Source organism: Bos mutus, chromosome 3 (genome assembly GCF_027580195.1).
Source record: "Bos mutus isolate GX-2022 chromosome 3, NWIPB_WYAK_1.1, whole genome shotgun sequence".
Lineage (NCBI taxonomy): Eukaryota > Metazoa > Chordata > Mammalia > Artiodactyla > Bovidae > Bos > Bos mutus.
In genome coordinates, this window is record NC_091619.1 from 97,460,576 (window position 1) to 97,481,297 (window position 20,722).

Here is a 20,722-nt window from a genome sequence, read left to right on the forward strand (position 1 = left end):
GAGAGGAAAGAAAGAATAGAGGAAAAGATAATGGCTGAAATTTTTCCAAAACGGGCAGAAATCAAGGCAGACTGTAGAAGCATCAGGAAGACCACAGAGGATAAAGACAAAGAAAATCTCACTTTGGCACATCACAGTAAAACTGCCAAAACCCAAAGATAGTCTTCTCTGTAAAAGAAAAAAGAGCCTTGGACCCTCTAGCCACCCAGGCTCCCCTACCCTTGTCCAGTGTCAGCTTTCAAGAGTCTGTTGTGAGGCGAGCTGAAGGGCTAGACTCCATCCCTCCCTCAGGGGCTCCCTGCATCAGCCTCAGACAGGGCCTTTCCCACAGGAAGGACAATGTCGGAAAATGATGAGGTGCAGAAGGGGTGAAATTTGGGAATTTCACAGCACCCTCTGAGGGCAACAGGAAGAAACTTTTGGGATTTACCTCCACATCAACCCCAAGGTCAAAAAAAAAAAAAAAAAAAAAAAAGAAACAAGATTACCTACTGTGTGAACCAGACCACATGTTCTCTGATTCTGATCTCCCTTTTAGTCTAGCCACTAGACCCAAATCGACTTCCCTCTCTGAGCCTCCATTTCCTCAGTTGTAAGATGTGGCTGTTAATAAGTATCAAGCAAGTGTATCATTCAGTGATGTCGTGGATGTGAAAATGCTTTGCAAACTGTAAGTTGTTGTACCCCTTCAGCGGTTGCTACTGCCGCCTGGCAGAACCAACAGCTGCAGATTAAAGACAGCAGATGGTTCGTGCAAACAGGGAGCTTCCCGAGGAATCTGTGGTTGGTAGATGCCCTCAAGGGTCAACATACACTTTCTTTGCCAGGATTTTGGGGGTTCTGAATTCCTGCCAGTGTAGTGTGTCGGCCAGGAGCTTCTGGCTGGAGTCCCAGGAAAGCTGCTACTTTCCCTGCTGCCACTTCCCAGCATGGTGCCAGGGGAGGATGCCCTGGAGTCACCAGGTTGAGCAGACCTGGAAATGGCCTCCAAGCCCTCTAAGCTGCTTGGGCCAAGCTGATTCCCACCTGGGTCCAGAGTGACAATGCAAACTGGCCTCACCTTTGCACACCCTGTCATCAAATTCTCTCCAACTCCACTGAGTACAGGCTTTGGACTCAGGAAAGACAATTCAGGGCCTGTCCCTGAGGCCCTTCCACCTGAAGGGTGGAAACTGTTCTGATTCCAAACTTAATATGACCAACCCCCCAGATCTGAGGCCTGAGAGCCCCTTCTCTATCGGCCACCACTACAACAACATGACTAATATGGAATTCTCTCTATGTTCTTCATTGTTCTAAGCACGGATGAAGCTTAAAGCATTTAATCATCACCACATCCCATCAGGTAAGTTCTCATAATAGCCCCAATTACAGGTGTGAACTGGAGAAGGAAGTGGCAATGCACTCCAGTATCCTTGCCTGGAAAATTCCATGGACGGAGGAGCCTGGCAGGCTACAGTCCACAGGGTCGCAAAGAGTTGGACACGACTGAGCAACTTCACTCACAGGGCTTCCCTGGTGGATCAGTGGTAAAGAACCCACCTGCCAATGCAGGACACGCAGGTTCTATTCCTGGGTCGGGAAGATCCCCTGGAGAAGGAAATGGCAACCTACTCCAGTATTCTTGCCTGGAAAATCCCATGGACAGAGAAGCCTGGCAGGCTATCGTCCATGGGGTCACAAAAGATTCAGACATGATTTAGCGACTAACCAACAACAATAGGCGTTAACACTGAAGCACAGAGAGGCCCTGTGTCCAGGTCACGCTCTGTTACTCATCCGGCAAGCTCATCCCCGTGGAGCATGGTTCTGATTACACCCCTCCCACTCCAACTCAGAGCCCTTTTCTGACACTTTTTCACAATTCTAGCACAGCTCCATGGCAATGATCTCATCCTCCAAGGGCCTTAATACCTGTGATTCCATGTTATAGAACAGAATTCTCAAAATAGATGTTTTAAATTCCCCAGACTCTGATGCTTCTGTATGCATTCCCAGAATTCTAGAATCTGATGATAGATCCCACAACCAGTTACAACAAGAAAATCCTAGAAGGGGATCCTAGTACCCAGTGACTGGGCCTTTAAGTCTAGATTCAACAGTACAATCTTGGGGAACTGATGGGGGTAGGATTGGTATCTAATAGAATGTCCAGTCTAGAAGGACCTGGGGCCTTGGGTCTGCTCCAGCCCAACCCATTTAGGGACTGTCCCTTCTCACTTGCCATCTAAAACCTCAGGAGCTCCTCACTGTCACAAGGTCACTCACTGGCCAGGCAGCTGGTCACAAGGTCCTGGCCTTGGATATTGGGTAAATCCATAGATCTCTATGAGCTTCAGTTTCTTCCTCTGGACAAGCTGGGGCTAGACCAGGTGGTTTCTAGGGCCTCTATTGCTCAAGGGAGGAAGTTGTCTAAATCCCAAGAGCTGCCCCTGCCGTCTGATTAGGACTACTGATCACGATCATCAGGTAATGAGCACCTAGGCACTGAGCTGAGCACTTTATAGCTATTTACTCATTTAATTGTTTCCCTGGTGGCTCAGACAGTAAAGAATCCACCCACTATGCAGGAGGTCTGGGTTCGATCCCTGGGTTGGGAAGATTCCCTTGGAGGAGGGCATGACAACCCACTCCAGTATTCTTGCCTGGTGAATCCCCATGGACAGGGGAGCCTGTGGGCAACAGTCCACGGAGTCGCAAAGAGTTGGACACAACTGAGGGACTAAGCACAGCACTCACTTAATTAGCCCAAGAAGGCTTCCTGGAGGAGAAGAGGTGGAGGGTCTGTGTCTGTCTGGAGGACAAGAGGGAGTTGGGAGGGAGAGAAGACAGCAAGAACTGCCACAAGGAAATCCAGGGACGTGGTGGAGAAGCCACTCTTCCCATGTGGGGTAAGCTGTTGCTTCCCAGAGGCAGAGGCGGGAACTTCCCTGGCACTCCAGAGGTTAAGACTCCTGGCTTCCACTGCAAGGGGCCCGAGCCCTGGTCAGGGAAGCTCCCCATGCCCTCGAGGTACGGCAAAAAAAAAAAAAAAGTCTCACAGAGGCAGAGGCAGGGGCTAGCCAAGATGGCATGACCTCTGCGCTCCCAGGAACTGAACGGAGCCACAGAACCGAGGGTGGGGTGGAAAGCCCAGATGCCCGGCTGACCTCTCCGTGGCTCTCTGCCCACAGGACGACTGTGAGCTGAGCCCCTGACATGTGGGCTGGCCGCGGCCGGCGGCAGGAGGAAGCTGAATGAGTGCCCGGAGTCCCCAGGTCGATGCCGCCCCCAGAGAAGAGCCAGGGGCCCCCGGCCCGGGCGCCCGCGGGCCGCGCTCAGGACCGGCTGCCCGGCCCGGCGTCCCCGGCGCTGTTCTGCGCCTGCGGCCTGTGCTTGCTGCTGGCGGGCGTGAACGTGACGCTGGTGGGCGCCTTCGCCTCCTTCGTCCCCGGACACAACGCGCCCTTCGTCGTGGGGCCGACGCTGCTCGTGCTGGCGCTCGGCTTCTTCGCGGCCTGCTGTGTGTGTAGCCGCCGCCGCGGCCGCGCGCCCCGTTCGCGCTCGGCGGGGGCTGGGAGTTCCGGACAGGGCGGCGGCGGCGGGCGCGTGGCGCTGGAGATGGAGAGCAGCGAGCGCACGGCGCAGGACACCACGGCCGTGCAGCTTAGCCCCGCCGCCTCGGACGCGTCGTCCGGCCGCTCCAGCCCGGGCCCCGGCCCCTTCGCCCTGGACGCCCCCACGCCCGCTGCCGTCAACGCGCCGCGCGCCGACGGGGTCCGGCTCGACCTGCCCCGGGAGTGCGTCGCCCCCTAGTGAACTGGGTTCCCGGCCCTGACTTCCCCTGTCCCGGTTCCCTCCCATCAGTGCCGTTGGAGAAAAAATAGGGAGGAGGAGAAAGAAAAGAAAAAGGAATTTTTTTACGGGTCCGGGGCTGGGCACAGGTGGCCTCTTCTGTCCCATCTCTGGAACTTCCGGGGGGTGCGGTGGGGAGGGGAATGTGATGACGGTGCCCGGTGCCCGGTACTGACATCCCTCAAAGGAGGGAGCAATGCCTTGGCCCTTTGAGTGCGGTCTGCTGGGTTCTAGTTTATCTCACTCCCCAGACGTCCGGAACTGGGCTGCTGCACCTTCCCCGCCTCCCACCCGCCACCCATGGCATTTGGGCACTGTGAACAGAGCCACCCTGAGGGGGTTAACTCAACAAGGCCCTGGAGGGGTGAGAGGAAGCGGGGAGACACGACCGGTCTCAGCCTGGGCTGTCTCCTATGCCCGCCTGCTGTGAAAGGCGGCGAGCTCCCCTCCCGCTCCTCCCTGACCTCCTTGTCTCTACCCCAACCTGACCGTTTGGGATTAATGCCGAGGAGGATCTGATCTGAGCCAGATCATCCATAAGGTAGAGCTGGGTTGAGCACATTCCCATCCTTTCTGCTGGTGGCACAGACGGTAAAGAACCCTGCAATGCAGGAGACCCAGGTTCCATCCTTGGGTAGGTAAGATTCCCTGGAGAAGGGACTGGCTACCCACTCCAGTATTTTTGCCCGGAGAATTCCATGGAAAGAGGAGCCTGAGTGAGCTGAGCTACAAACACAGAGCAGGGGGTGCTGGGGGAGATAGGGAGGAGTTGTCAGGAGGCTCCTCCCACCCTGGTCTCCACCCCAACCTCACTGTGCATTCCCCCTATGCCTCGCTCTGCTCCTTAATAAAGCACCTTTGGAGTCAAGTTCTGACTGCAAGACCTCTGATCCTGAACCCTGGAGTCTGCAGTCCTCTCAGCCAGTGCCTGGTGCTTCATCATCTCAACACCAGCTCCTCTTGGAGACCTAGAAGAGAGCCCCAGAAGTGTGTGACTGTGAACAAAAGATTGTCTGAGATTGTGTGCGCCTGTGAACAACTGTGGAAGCAGATTGTCAGATTGAGGGGTGGGGGGCGCTGGATGAATATATGAGTGTGACTGTGGGTGAGACGGCCTGGCTATTGTGGATGAGATGGGGAGCGTGGGAGTATTTTGGGTGGCACTGTCTGACATCACACCTGTGTGGGAGTGTGCGTGTGTGTGTGTGTGTGTGTGTGGGGGGGGTGTTGTTGAGGGCTGGGTCACCCAGCAGAGATGGTGAGGGAAGAAGGGCTTCCCAGGTCTTGCAAAGCCTACACCTTTCTCGTGGCCTCTGCTGGGCTTGTAGAATCTGAGCTGTCTAGGTGGGTGAGAGCATCTGGCGTAGGAATGCAGGCTGCCTTGCAAGAGAAACAAGGGGGCTGGGGGCGGGGAGGAAGACCCTGCAACTCTGGGCCAGCTCCTCTCTCACTGCAGGGATCCAGGCAAGCAGTGCCCAGTGATGGTGGCACACAGTGGCCCACCATCTCTGGCTGGCCATGACTCCCTGCCCAGCCACCCTCGGCCTCATCAGCTTCCCTTTCTCTTTCCAGACTGGGGTCTGCTGCTCTTCTGCCCCCACCTAGGCACTTCTCATCAGCCCTGGGGCTTTGTTCTCTTTCTCTGACCTCCTTGCTGCCTCAGCCTCTCCTGCTGACTCCCCTCCCACAAACCCAGAGAAGAGAGAAGAACCCCTCTCAGTGGATGCTGAGCAGATCATCTCTGTTCATTAGCGTGGGCTGATGCCCCTAACCTTTGAATCATCTACCCCTGGAACTGATAACCCTTCTCAGAGCACTTCCTCCTACCTAAGTGTGTGTGTGTGTGTGTGTGAGGAAGACCACCTCCCCAGCTCCAGGCCTGTCTCTTCTGGTCCACTGGCAGTCTCAGACTCCACCTGCTGCCTTGGAAGAGTGGGCGATGAGTGGGGCCACTGCCGATGACACCTTCGGGTGTGGTTTGGCCCACCCTTCTCCTGCCCCCTTCTTAGGAAGAGGCACCCAAGATTCTGGCCCTGGAACGCCGGGCCCTGCCCAAACCCCTCTCCCTCCTGCTGGTGGAGGCCTGGAGTTACACCATCAGGGCTTCTTCCTCTTCTACAGGAAGACTTCCTGATCCTGTCTGGGAGCCTGGCTGCTGGGGAGGAGGGTGAGGTTAAGGTTCAGAGCAGGTAAGGTTCACGGGCTAAGTTTCAGAGCAGCGGGCCACAGGTCTATGATAACAGAGCAGGAGGAGGGTGGCCTCAGAGAAGGGCTCTGGCTCCTGGAGAGTCTCCCTTCCATTGCCACACCCACCTGAAGGTCATGCTTTGTCCCATCTGCGCCTCCTCCCCTTCCCCAGGCACACCAGGAGATATCTGCACACCCCAGGACCCATTCTCCAATCAGCCAGCCCTACACCAAAACCCCCCAGTGTCTCTCCAGGCCTGCTGCACCCTGGGACTCCTCCCCTGATATCCCTTTAGGGCCCTCTGGGGCAGAATGTCCACCAAGGAGCCACACCCCTGCAGGACCCTTAGAAGGGTCAGGTTCCAGGCCCTGAAGGCAGAGAGGGGCTCCAGGGGAAGGGCAGTAGGGGGCATGTTTCTGCGGAAGGAGAGAAGGCGATTCTGACAGTACGGAGGCAGCAAGCTCCCTGACCTTGAGGAATCTGAGCAGGGACTGGCATCTCCCAAAGGGACGCTGCCCAGGGGTCCTAGGATGAAGGCACTGCCCCCCTCCCGCCCACAGAGAGAACCACTGCTGGCCAAGCCAGAGGAGCCTACTAAGGGCTGAAAACTCAGATCCTCTCCCTCTCCTCCCACTAGAAGAAATGAAGGCAGCCACTTAGGACCATTTTTTTTTTCACTAATTAATTCAACAAATAATTCCTGAGTCTTACTATGGACCTACGGGCTTCCCAGTTGGCGCTAGTGGTAAAGAATCTGCCTGCCAATGCAGGAGATGTAAGAGACATCGTACATCTTACATCTCCCCTGGGTCGGGAAGATCCCCTGGAGAAGTGTATGGCAACCCACTCCAGCATTCTTGCCTGGAGAATCCCATAGACAGAGGAGCCTGGTGGGCTACAGTCCACAGGGTCATAGAGTTGGACGTGACTGAAGTGACTTAGCACGTACACCCTATGGACCCATAGCTTGGTGAACAAGCTCTGGGGGAGCTCACGTTCTACTTAGGGGGGAATTAAAGAATTAAATACATAAGCACACAAGACCAAAAACGTTAGCTAGTGAATAGTGCTGTGCAGCAAATCACAATAGGAAGAAGTGACAGAGGGACTTGGATGGCTGGAGAGGACTCCTCTGAGAGGTAACATTTAAGTTGAGCTCTGAAAGCCACACAGAAGTCTAGAGCAAGACCATTTCAAGCTCAAGAAGTGGCCAGTGCAACCCTAAGGTGAGAATAAACTTGTGTTTATTTGTGTCCGTGTGTCAGACCAAGAAAGAAGGGATGTGGAGACAAGGGTGGGAGATGAAGCTGGAGAAGGTGGGGAGTGGGTTATTGCTCTGCTCCTATAAAGCTAGTAGGCCAAGGTGAGGAGCTGGGATTTTAATCTCTGTGAGATGGGAACCACAGGTGGGTTTTAAACAGGGACATGACATGATCTGATTTATGACTGCACCACTCAGTCTGCCTGCTGTGTGGAAAACAGAGTGTTGAGGGACATGAGGGAAAAGAGGGGCTGGGTTAGAAGCTCACTGCAGTGGGAAATGCTGGGGATGGGGACCAGAGTGGTGGCTGTGAGCTGGGCAGATCCTACACCCATTTTTGAGGTCTCCCTATCAGTCTTTAAGGGAGTAAGAGAGAGGAATCTGGAAGGAAGTTCTAGAATTTTGGTTTGCACAGCTGGGCCTATGGTGGAGGACAAAGCAAGGGCTATGGTCAGATGAAAGGTCAGCTAACCCAGTGGAGCTGTCCCATAGGAGCTGGAGCCACACCCCTGAGTTCCAGATGGAGAGCCCTAGTGATGCAGATGAAGAAGCTGTTAACGTGTGGGTGCTGGTGAAGCCATGCATCCCGATGAGGTGGGTGAGGGGAGATGAAGACAGGACCAGAACCCAGAGTAGTCCGACCTCTGACTCTAGGGCAGAGTAGGGACTTGAAGTTGCCTAGTTCTGAATCTCACCTTCTGCCAGTGCCTTTCCAATGAGGTCTGTGTACTAGGAGTTGGGAATTAGGGAGAAGGGAGTAGAAGGTGAGCTTCAAGAGGCTGGGACTCCTGGCTTGTTCACAGCTATGCCCTCAGTGCCCACCTGGCATGAGGCAGGTGCCTGATAAATATTTGTCAAACAGCTGAATGAGTAAAAAGGTGTGAATGTTATTACACAGCTAAGATTCTGGGCCTCCCGCAATAGTGAATTATCAAGATACCCAATTCTGAACAGGAAAGGAGAAAAGTTCTTATGTGTGTGGGGATTCCCCTGGCCAATTCCTGTTTTCTGCATTGTGAGGAGGTGGAGTGAGGCTGGAATATAGAGCTGGCTAGATACACTGCGGAGAAGGCAATGGCACCCCACTCCAGTACTCTTGCCTGGAAAAGCCCATGGACGGAGGAGCCTGGTAGGCTGCAGTCCATGGGGTCTCGAAGAGTTGGACACACCTGAGTGACTTCACTTTCACTTTTCACTTTTCACTTTCAAGCATTGGAGAAGGAAATGGCAACCCACTCCAGTGTTCTTGCCTGGAGAATCCCAGGGACAGGGGAGCCTGGTGGGCTGCCGTCTATGGGGTCTCACAGAGTCGGACACGACTGAAGTGACTTAGCAGCAGCAGCAGCAGATAGACACTGATGGATGCACCTGAGGGCCAGGCTCCCTTAAGTAGGAGGCGGCCAGATAGGTGGGCTGACTGAGGAAACAAGCACTGCTAGGGAGTGCCACCAGAGGGCACCCTGGGCACATGACAGGGGATAGAGGTGACAGTCCCGCCAGACTGCACAACTTCCCCCATTTCCTTTTCTGAGGGGCCAGGCCTGAGGAGATGGAGAGCAGGGAGTTGGGAGTGCATGAAGAAGTGGATGATAAAGTCACCCAAATTTACTAAGTGACATCTCCAACTCTGGATTCTGCCCTTATCACAGAGGGAGGCCTGATACTGGACACAGACTTATGCTTTATCAAGGACACAGGTTAAGTCCTGGGTCTGGTCTTAGACTGAGTCCTCACTCTGACCTTCGACTGAGCCCCTGCCCAGGTCCATATGAGGTCCTGACCTGAACTTGATCCTGATCACATTGTGAGCCTTGATCCTGACTGATCCATACAGTGAACACCGATCCTAATCAATGCTGACCTGTATCAAAGATTGCACCCTGACCTGGGTACAGACTAAGCCTTAATCGTGGACAAACAGTAAGCTCTTATTCGGTCACAGACTGAGCCCTGACCTTGATCTATGCACTAAGCCCAATTCTAGTATCAAGCTGAACCTGATGCTAGTCACAGAGTCCTGAATCTGGTCCCAAACTGAACGCTGACCCTGAACTAAGACTGAGCTTTCGTCGTGGTCACAGACTGAGCCTTGATCTCTAGGACTTGCTCCCAAATACCCAATGGACTTCAGGACTTTCCAGATGAGGCTCTCAGACCAGGCTTTAGCCCCAGAAGGCAGTAATTTCTGGAAACACTTTTGAGGGTGAGAGAAGAAATTCTGGGTCTCTGAGTGGTCCAGAAACTCCTAGACATTGCATCCCTGAGAGGCCAGAGAAAGGCTGGCTCTAGGCTGTCGGGGACGTGAGGGGGTAAGGACAGCTGGGCCTTCTCCAGGTACCCCTGGAGCTCCATGTGGGGCCTGCCTGCCTGCCTGTGTGTCTGGGGACCTCCAGCCTGGGAGCCCCTTCCATCTGTACTTCTGATTCCTGCAGAACACTGGGCAAGTCCCTTCCACTCACTGGGCTGTGCTCCACCCCTGGTTACCTTTCAGGGACAAAGGGGAGAAGGTGACCAGGTCATGCCTGAGGGTCCGTGTCCCTATCATGTGCCCTGGCAGGAAGAGAAGCCCCCTTACTCTGGTCAATCCCTGCAGACAAGCAAGAAAAAGTGAATTGTGCTCACCATGGCACTCGCCAGGCCTCAGCCTCAGGTGGGCGGTGGCAGTCAGACAAGCGCAGGGAGGCAGGAAGTAGGAGTCCCAGCGATCCCTGTGCACTCTGGGGGCCCGGTGGTGTGAGGGGAGGCAGGTCCTCCCCTGGGCACACTGCCCAGGTCAGGGCTGGGCCCCGGGGCAGGCCGAGCTGGCATCAGCCAGGCCCTCCCCCGGCTCACCTGGGGAGGCACTGGGGTGGGGAGGGATGGGGGGCGCTGGGGGCCGAGCCAGGCAGGAGCGGGGGCGGGGGAGGGGGCGGCTCGAGTCAAAAAACGCTGACGCCGAAGACAATGAGCTCTCCGAGGCTGAGGCAACTCATTTGGTCCCGGCCACGCTTTATTAAATTCTCATAAACCTGTCAGGGGGGACAGGGCTCGCTTCAGTTTACCTCATTAGCCCGACACAATGACAGTGAGGGGGAGGGCGAAGGAGGGGGCGGCCAGGGGAGGCCCGGGCTCAGCGCTGAGAACCGAGCCAGCCAGGAAGATAATTGAATTAAGTGGCTTTTGTTAATGGTTTTTAAGACTCCGAAGTGTAAATAACATTTAGGGTCTTTCTTTTAATGGGGCTGGGGTTTTAGAGACCCCAGGAGCTTAGGGGAGGCCTAGCCCGGGTCCCTGGCCCTCTCGCCCACTCCAGGGGAGCTTGGGAGGGGCCACCTGCCAGAGCGGCCCGAGATGGGAGGCGGGGCAGTTAGGCTGGGAGGAGCGAGGGGAGGGGCCTAAGAAGGTGCAACAGCTTCCTTGGTGGGTCTTTGAACCCAGATGAGGTTAAAAGAGGGCCTAGAGAGGGCAGAAAGGCAGGGGCTGACCGTGGCGACCTGGCCAGGATTATGTCTGAGGTGCTACTGGAGTCATGGACTGTGAGGGTCAGGGAACCTCAGGGTCAGGGGGTGCGGAGCGGGGGTGGGGGTCTTCATGCCTCACTCAGAGATCTGTGGTACTAGGCAGTTATGGCTGTATTGCCTATTGCCAGTGGGGAGGCCCCCTTGGAGACAGTGAGCGCCCCTGTTTGTGACACGTGCAACGGTTGTGGTGGTGGGTGGACTAGACCCTGGGTTCCTGAGGGAGACTGGACTGGAACTGAGCTATAAGATAACCTGCAGATAGAGGTGGAGAGTTCACTTCTCTGGGGGCGCTGGGCCTGGTGAGCTGCCCTGGAAGGAACAGGGATGTGGACAAGCTGCTTGGGAATCTGTCCCCTGGCTTTCCTCAGTCACAGCGTCTCGCTCCCCGCAGACAGGACCAGGTCCCAGTGCTGGCAGGGAGAGAGGCAAGGGCTCTGGGCTAGGTAGGTCCCCAGGGGCTGGAGGTGCCGTGGGGCGGGGCTGGCCCTGGTGCCAGCCCACAAAGGGTTAAGGCATTAATCGCCCTGCGTGCGACAAAGGGAAGTGAGTTTTCTGATCCAGAAAGGATCAGTCCCTGGGACGCCCCATCAGGCCCTTCAGCGTGAAATTACACCCCAGCGGGGGTGCTCCCCTCCCCCAACACACACTACCCGCCTAGGCCTGGCATAGGATTAGGGCCTGGAGTCATCAGCTATTTAATAGATCCCACCCCACTCCCACCCCTTCTCCCCCAGAGCCTTCACTGGAGCCTCCAGGCCTGCGCCAGCCTCTTTCCTCACCGGCTGTCCACCTGGATGTTGATCTGACATGTCTGGTCCTCTCTGGCCTCACCCGTGGTCTGATCCTTCCATCTGTCTCCTCCATTGCACCCTGATCCCACTCCCTATCTGAGTCCTTCTTGACCTTTCATCAGCACCCCAAGCATATTTGTTGCAGTGCTTATCTATTTGTTGTCTGTCTCCAGCACTGAGTGCCTTGGGAGCAGGGACTGTCTTGTTCAGCACTGCATTTCCAGGTTCCCAAAGCTATGTCTGGCACATAGATGGTGCTCAATAAACATTAGTTGACTGAAGATCCTCCCATCCTCCTCACAAAGACTAGGGGGTGGATAGCCCCTAAAGTCTGGACACTGGGGCTCAAGACTGAGAGGAGAGAGCTAAAGCTTGTGCCAAGACAAGAGCCACATCCTCGGGAAGAGACCAGGCTCGGCTATGGCCTCAGCCTCAGGGCCAGTCTCATCTCTAAAGAAGGAAAGGAATGTCCCTGGTGGTCCAGTGGTTAAAAATCTGCCTGCCAATGCCGGGGACATGGGTTCAGTCCTGGTCCAGGAAGATCCCACATGCTGCGGAGCCACTAAGCCCATGTGCCACAACTACGGAGCCCACACTCTAGAACCCGCGAGCCGCAACTACTGAAATCCGTGTGGGTGGAGCCTGTGCCCTGCAACAAGAGAAGCCACCGCAATGAAGAGTAACCCCTGCTCTCCGCAACTAGAGAAAGCCAGCACGCAGCAACAAAGGCCCAGTGCAGTCAAAAATAAAGAAAGAAAAGAAAGATGTATTTTTTTAAAAATGGAGAAGTTTGAGGTCCTGCATGGGCCAAGGGTGCTTACTCCTCCTTGGGTGCCATCCCTGGACACATCCCACTTCCTTGGGCATCTGCTGGGCCTTTGCCGAATGAGTGCCTTGACACACCATCTGCACCCACAGGTGGGTATGTGGTCCAGGCTGGGAAGAGGCCCTGGATGGAACAGCTGAGGAAACTGGGCTGTGAATATCACTCAGCAGGACATTCAGAAAGCAAGGCCTTCCAAGGCAGGCAGGTGGCCTGAAGAGACTACCCTCCAACCTCTGCACAGGAAACAGAGGCCCAGAAAAAGCCAGGGCTTGCCCAGGGCCCCAGAGCAAGTCCAGACAGGAACCGGGCCCCCGCAATCCCAGGCAGAGCCCACCCCTCTGGCTGCCCCTCCAGTGCAGTATTGGTTCCACAACAACTCTGCGTCTGGTTCTGACCATGCCCCCGGGTCCTGCTCAGGGAGCTCCATCTGGATTTACCTGGTGCTCCAGAGAGGTCAAGAGAGGGAGGGGGCAAGGAGTGACCCCACAAGCCTTCCCAGAGAGGGTGCATGTGGTGGGTTCTGAAGAGTGAGTAGACTTTCACAGCAAGAGCAGACAGGTGGGAAAGGGCCCCATGAGTGTGTGAGGTACTACTACACAGTCCCATTTGGTCAGACGTCCCAGAACACTGTGAACAGACGTGTTCTGTGTGCCCCACTCCCACCCTCCCCCAGGCCAGGCCTGAGGAGGAGGAAGCAGGCTTCAGCTCAAATGAGGATGAACTTCCCAGTCAGACCTGGAGCAGGCTGCCCTGCAAGGTAATGAGCTCCTTGTCCCTGCAGGTTTGTGGGCAGGGGCTGGGTGTTAGCGACTCCTGCCCGAATGGGGACTAGATTGGAGGGACCCTGAGGATGTCTCTTCTGAGAACCTGTAGCAGGAATCCCCAGACCATTCACACAGCAGGTCCTGCAGTAAGCAACCCCCACCCTATCCTTATCCATTCGCTTGGGCTTGGCAGGATCCTAGCAGCTGGAACGGCAGAGAGGGAGAGGAGATGATAGACAGACTCCTTTTGCAGATCCGGCTACTCCAGATCCTGCCTGTATACCTGGAGCTTCTACCCCGTCTGGCCAGGGGCTGCAGTCCAAGCCATCATAGGGACTGAGGCCCAGAGAGGGATTTCTCTCATACCCACAGTCTGAGAGGCAGGTCGGGGCTTGCTGGCTGACAGTCTTTCTCTAGGTGGCTCACCAAGAGCCTACTGAAGATAAGTCTGAATTAGGCAGGCCTCCCGGGCGTCTTCTTGGCCCTGCCTCCAGAGGGGCTGTGCATTCTGGGCACGGACCACAGGGCAAAGGAAGCACTGGACCTGATAAAAGAACCAAAACTCCCGTTCACCTCTCCCATGTTGTCAAGCATCCATCCCACCCTAACCTGCCTTCTTCCTGAGGCACTAGGGCTCCTGTTTCCTGGAGTTCTCACCTCCAGGAGAATCTTAAGGCGAAAAAGAAAGTGTTCCCGCCCACCTGGCTATCCAGCACATCTGTGTGGAGGCGAGGGATGGACAGGTTGACCTCTGAAGGACCCAGGCTTCCAGGTCTGCAGCCGCTCAGGTGGGGACGGCAACAAAGAGCAGCTTTGTGAGCACAGGCTCACACTCACACGCACTCGCACACGCCCCACACGAACTCTTTCCAAGAACAGCTCTTCAAGCCTGGTTGCCAAGATAAAGGAGCCATTGGGCGGTCAGCCCCCAGGAGGAAATATCGCTCCTGTGGCCTTTGTTGTTCAAAGGGCTTTATGAAATATCCAGACTCCTTGGAAAGGATCCCAGGCTGGGGTGCTGGTTTCCCCACAGCTGGGGACATGGGTGAGGGTGGCACAGCCTCCCCAGCCTGGCACGGGAGGAGCGCCCCAGGGGAGCAGGCTTAGAGTCATCAGCAGCCATGGCATCGGTGTAATCCTTGGCTTCCATTATGAGCTCACTCAATTCCCACGAGCCAGGGGGCAGACAGAGATCTCCCCATTTTACAGATGATAAAACAAAGGTTCACAGAAGCCTAGCAGCTCATTAAACAGCCCCACAGTGACTGACCTCTAGAAGTATCTGTCTGACTTGGTACCAGTCCCAGTCTCTACTCAGCCCTGCCCCAAATTAAGCTCTACCCTGGCCCCAATCTGAGCCCCAACTCTGACCTCTAATTGAGCTGTGTCTTGCCCTGGACCAAGCCCTACCCCTTGCCCTGAATGGTCCCTGACCCCAGCCAAACACAAAGCTTTGAGCCTGGCCCCATTCTGAGCCTTAGCTCTGGCTCCTAATTGAAGTGCCTCAGGCTGATCCCTGATTCTAACCTCAGACTCCTGGCCTTGTTCCAAACCAAGTCCTGATTCTTGCCTCAGATTGCCTCTCCTTTTAGCTGTAAGCCCCATGAGACTAGAGACCTGTGCTCCTTGTCCACTTCACCTTTGTGTATGTGTGATTATTCAAGTAATCTCTATTTTACCCACTAGACCCTCAGAGGCCCAGGGAGGCTGGATCTAGTTTTGTTCACCAGCACTTATAATAGTGTAATCTTAGCAATAATAATGGAGAAGGCAATGGCAGCCCACTCCAGTACTCTTGCCTGGAAAATCCCATGGACAGAGGAGCCTGGTGGGCTGCAGTCCATGGGATCACTAGGAGTCGGACAAGACAGCGATTTCACTTTCACTTTTCACTTTCATGCATTGGAGAAGGAAATGGCAACCCACTCCAGTGTTCTTGCCTGGAGAATCCCAGGGACGGGGGAGCCAGATGGGCTGCCGTCTATGGAGTTGCACAGAGTCAGACACGACTGAAGTGACTCAGCAGCAGCAGCAGCAGGCTTTGTGCTCAGTGTTTCACAGACGCTGTTTCTTTTAAGTCTTTTGAAGTCACTGTTCTCATTAGGCCATTTACAGACGAGGACACTGACCCCCGAGATGGCACTAGGAAGAGGCGCATAGAAGCATAGTATGCTCCCAGCAGTTCCCTTCACTCATCACACCCAGCTGCCTGATGCAGGATGGGGTGGACACGGAAGACTCGGCTGTAAGCCCAAGTGGATGCATTCAGGCAGGTGGGAGAAGTTGAGATCTTTCCAGAGACTCTCGAGTTTCCAAAGCCACAGAAGGGCCGGGTGAGTCAGAACTCAGGGAGATTGCGATGAGGGCGTGAGAGCAGCTACACGGCTGGTGGTGTGTGTGCGTGCTCAGCCGTGTCCGGCTCTTTGTGACTCCGTGGACTGAGTCCAGGGCAAAATGAAAATTCAGAGTCCTTTGTTTAAAAGTTAAAGATTTTGAAATGGAGACATCAGAACAATACAGGGCTTGAACTCAGGGACCTGTGTGTCCCCCAAAGTGTCCCCCAGAGAGGAGATGTTGTGTGAGGATGGGTGTATGGGATCAGGGAAAGTGGGTGTTGAATGGCAGCTCTGGCCCTGATCTGACTCTCGTGTGGGCATCTGGGCAGCTGATGCCCAGACTCTCGTGTCTTCAGCAGGTCTGGGCCAGAGGTCATGGAGATTCTCGGGCACCAAGCTGGCAGCGTAGCTGGGAGGCCTGTGTGTTGGTGGGTGGAGTTGGAGCCGCTGTCCCAGTGTGGGGGGGATGCCGTCTGGAGTGTGAGTGAGCCAGGAAGCATGCACGTTTCAGGGCAGGGCAGGTGTACAGCCTCCTGGCTAGGCTGAGGACTTGTATGGGGTGGAGAGACAGACAGATACCCTGAGATTGATGCAATGCAGAAGTCAGCACATCCCATGTGTGTGGTTATGGCGGGGAGTGGGGGGGTACATGTGTCATGGGGAGTGTGGGACTGTGGGTGAGAATGTGCGCAAGAGCCCCACCTGCCCTCCTGGGGTTGGCCCTATCCCTGTTGTGAGGGGATCCCAGGTGGCAATGTTCCCCAGTCCCCAGGCCTTGGAGAAGCCGGGTCCTCTCTGGAGACATTCCTGCCTGCATGGGGGTAGGGGGGTTGTGCAGAGTCACACAGCCGCCTCCCAGGCTGCCGGGGTGTTGCTGGGCCAGTGGTGTCAGGTTCCTGGTGGCGGGCCCTCCCTCCGCAGCCCTCTGAGGGCCTTTGTTGGAAGTTCAGACAAACTTGTCAGGGGGGCGGGCAGGAGGCCGCCTCCTAATCGGCTTTCCCAGAAGGGAGAGGGGAATGAGGGATGGGTGGGGGGAGGCTCCAGGTCCGGCAGCTCTGTGGGAAATGGGGGAGGGGTGGGTGGGCCCAACCCTAAAGAGTCCATCCTCTGGGACCCTCTCAGATGGTGCCCCTTCCACAGGCCCCCGGGGGAGCCCTGGACTGAAGGGAGACGGCCAAGGTCTAAGGAAATAAGGATTCAGGGAGACGCTCCAGGGAGTCCCCTGCCTTTCCCATCTTGCCCGCTGTGGGGCTGCTGAGCACATACTGCATGCCGGGCACAGATCACTCAGCCCCCCAACCTCCTCCAGACCCTCTCTTCATCTTCCCTTCGTCTCATCCAAGCCTCCTGGGAAGCAGGCCGGACGCGGTTAATGATACCCAGTCAATAGAAGACCAAAGGCAACAGCAGCTGAGAGCAGCTTGTCCCAGCTCCGTAACAGAAGCTTTTTGGCTCTGTAGTCAGTTTCCCTGAGGCCCCATCCTCGGCTCGGTGTCCCCTGTGTGAGCTCACTTAGTGACGTGGCTTTGTTCTCCATCTCTGTTGACAACTGCCAAGGTGGAGCGCATGGATTCTGAGATTAGCCGGGTTTTCACACCTTGGTTGGCCCATTACTAGCTGTGTGGGCAAGGGCAAATTATTTAACCTCTCTGTGCTTCAGTTTCTTTATCTATTAAATGGGGATAACTGTAATACCTACCACATAGGGTTATATAAGGATTAAGTGACTTAATATCTGTGAGGTGCCAGTCACAGAGAAAGTGCCATGTGAGTACTTATTAAATAGATTAAAATCTAAAACAGTATAGACAGGCCCCTCTCTTGCACCTTGATCCAGTACATTCCAATATCTTCCCTTGAACAAATTAAAGACACCCCAAAGACCAGCCTGAGCTCAGGCTCATTCCCCTCAACCCAGCCCAAGTTTCCCCCTGCACCAAACCAGAGACTCCGAGCACCCCTGACCCCTCCCAAGCCTGTAGTCCCCATGGTAATTCTACTTCCTAAATCTCTCATCAGTCTGACCCCTTCTCCCACCCCTCCTCCCCTAGTCCATACCGATGCCACCCTCCTCTCATCACGATGTGACAATGGCCTCCTCTCTGGTCTCCCTGCCTCCTCCAGAACCACCATTCAGCAAAGGTATGGGAGGGTAGAATTTCCTTAAATGCAAGTCTGATCCCCACCCCCCCACTCCCCAGCTTCTAATCTACCTGGAGCTTGAGTTCAAGCTCCCAGCTTCCCTTTCCCTCCTCAGCTCCTGACACCACCCACCCCATCCTTGCCCTTGATCCCCTAGAATTTGGGACTCACCAGCCACAGGTCCTGCAGCTCTGTGGGTGCTATGCCTCCCAGGACTCTCTTCTCTCTTGCTCTCCTGGTGAACACTGGACCTATGGGACTCAGCCCAAAAGTCTCCCTCCCAAGGGGCCTTCCTGTCTCCCTGGGCTAAGTAAGCCAGGAACCCTGCTTCCTAGAGCCCTGTGCTCCCATAGCTTTCTATTTTTTGAAGCCCAAATCGCCCTCTTTTGTACCGTCTTGAGAGAGAGGACTTTTCCTTACTTGTTTCTATATACCCAGCACAGGGCCAGGCATACAGCAGGTGCTCAGTAAATGCTGAGGCATGAATGATTTGAACTGCAGAGGTCCAGGGGCACCCTCCCCTCCAGGGAAGGTGTGTACCTGGGGTGGAGATATGTAGGGGCAGGCAAGGCTCGGGCCTGGGAGGGGCCGTGGGAGATTTGGGGCAGACATTTGATCCACCAGCCCCTCCCAGGGAGGTAGGAAGACAAGGTGAAGGGGGTGATCCCCGCCCTAATCCTCAGCCCTACTGGGGAGAGAGGAATGTGCCTCCTAGGGTCCAGCAGTGACCTGGGAAATGGGGGGTGGGGCTGGCCAGGGGCCCGTGGGTCCCTGTGGCCTGAAGCGCCTACACCCCACCCCCACCCCCACCCCCACAGAGCCCAGCAAGCAGCTTCCTGCACACCATTCAGGCCTGCTGGGGTTCTCCTCCTAGGAAACTACCAGAGGGGACTCTCACCCCCAAACCCAACCCTGAGCTTGCAACACTGCTTCTGGCTCAGGGTCCCTGTGCCGACACTCCGGGGAAGGGCCGTGAAGGCTGAGTAGGGGAATTGCTAGTCGTTTTTTTTCTTGAAAAGAAGGACCTTCACAAATCTCCAGTCCATCCAGCCACCACAGCAGATCCTTCTTCCTCCTCTGCTTGCTCACCTCCAAGGACTAAAGAGCTCCCTACCTGCACAGGCTGCCCATCTCATTGGAGAACAGCCTGGCTTTAGATCTAGTGTGCCTTCCTGTAGTTCCCATAGAACCTCTGTCCGCTCCGTCCTACAGACCCATTCCCCAGACCACCCCGAAACCCTCCTAGTGGCCCTGGCCCCCCACCCGCCGCTGCCCTACCACAGGTGCTTGGATGAGGATCAACAATGCAGAGGAGATGGAATCCTTCCCTGCCCCTGTCCCTCTGCTCCCTGAGATCTCCCCAGAGGGCACTCTAGCCCCAGGTAGGTGAGGGCCCTGGAGGAAGTGGCTAATCACGAGGCAGGTCTGCCTCCCTCCCCTGCGGGCCACAGCCCAGAACCACCTGCTCAGTCCACCGCGGGCCCCTCTGGAAATGAACTGGACTGAGGGCTGTGCTGCCAGATTCTTGTTTATTAGCCAAGTAGGACAAAGAACAGGTCACAACGTCACAGGAAGTCAGACAGACAAACGGAGGGGTACACGGGACAGAGTGTCATGCCGCACTACGCAGGGGGTGGAGCAGGGGAGGGGGCACTTGAGTCTTGTTTTCTCAACTAACAGAATAAATAAATATGGTACACAGTGGTTTTGCCACGGGCTGGCACGACCTCTAAGCACAAAAGGTCACAAAACAGCTGGTTTGGAAAGCAGTCTGTACAGCCCGCTACTGCGGAGTTGGGGTGGGGGACCCAGGCCCATGGACCATGTTCTGGGGAGGTGAGGAGGCGGAACACAGAGGCCTCAAGTGGGAGGGAGAGGAGAGGAACGAGACCTTCCTGGGAAGGACAGTCAGAGCCTGACTCTCAGCCTGCAGGTGACCAGGCCGCCCTGGGAGAGGCTTCGGCCTCAGTCTCCGGTGAGGTGGGACAGTCCCAAGCTCATAGGAGGTACAGGTGCTGCTTACACATAAGCTCCCCTCTTGCTCTCTAACTGCTTTCGTTCACTGAGGCTCGTCCCCTAAACTAGGTTGAGATCTGCCCGGGGAAGGGGACCACATACACTTTCTTTGCCTTCTCTGGGCTGGCGGGATTGAATGAGGACGCCTTGAAAAAGCGCTGAGGGAAGCGAGGCTGAGCCAGAACATGACTCCGGGGTGGACTTGCTCCTTGGGAAATCTGGGGAGGCTTCTTGGGAGAAGTGGGCATGTCTAGAGCTACTGGATTCCAAGGTGCAGTGATAGTCATTTGCCTCCAGGGACAGGAAAAAAGCTTCAGTCCCCAGGCCTGGGCTAGGTGAGATCTCTTTCATTTCAGAAATAGAACTTCCTGATCCCAGAGGATAAAACAGAAATCTCTCCTGTCCCTAGAGTTGCTCTCTCTGCCTTCCTGTCTCCCTGACCAGGTCTCTCCTCTGATCTCCAGTGGCTGCTGGATTTACCTTCCAAATCCCAGATACCCAATCCTGGTTCAATTAACCCTCTGTTCAGAAACCTTCACCTGCCTGCCTTGGTCCCTGCCACATCAAGGTGAGGACTTTAACCTGGATTCAAGAACCTTGGCCCCACCTCTCATGAAGCCAGCCACCATTTCCCCATCATCCATGTAGTCTCACTCCATTGCTTTGTTGAAATAGCTTTCCTGGCCCAAGCTACCATCCCCCTCACTTTTTCCCCATCCAAAGCCTTCTCCATTTGCCTTGGCCCAGAACTCCCCACGGATCATGGGTATCGACTACTCTGCAAACCAGTCCTACTCGTAGACCCCCCCCCTCCTCCCACTGGGAGAGGAGTCAAGCCTTAGGTATCTTTACCCTGGTTTTCAGATGCAGCTTCTCTAAGCAGGGGGAGGAAGCTTAGTGGTGAGCCACAAAGTGCTGGGTCTGGGGATCATGACCCAGAATCTGTGCAAGCCATTTCTCTCCTCTTCCCCTGAGCCCTGAGCCTACATGAAGGTTTGGAGATGGGGTGCCCACAGAGGCTGGACTAACACTCAAGAAAAGCAGGATCAAATCCAGATTGTCTC

At 55.5% G+C, this 20,722-nt stretch overlaps 1 protein-coding gene across 1 annotated transcript; it reads left to right on the forward strand.

Moving 5' to 3' along the window:
• Positions 1-3,261: 3,261 nt before the first annotated feature.
• On the forward strand, positions 3,262-3,795 carry TMEM275 (transmembrane protein 275). Its single transcript, XM_070364966.1, has one exon. The coding sequence runs from the start codon at positions 3,262-3,264 to the stop codon at positions 3,793-3,795; it is 534 nt and encodes a 177-aa protein (XP_070221067.1).
• The last annotated feature ends 16,927 nt before the right edge of the window (positions 3,796-20,722 follow it).

What these genes read in the sequence shown, in the direction of transcription:
- TMEM275 (XM_070364966.1), top strand. Translation starts at nt 3,262, where the DNA reads ATGCCGCCCCCAGAGAAGAGCCAGGGGCCCCCGGCCCGGGCGCCCGCG.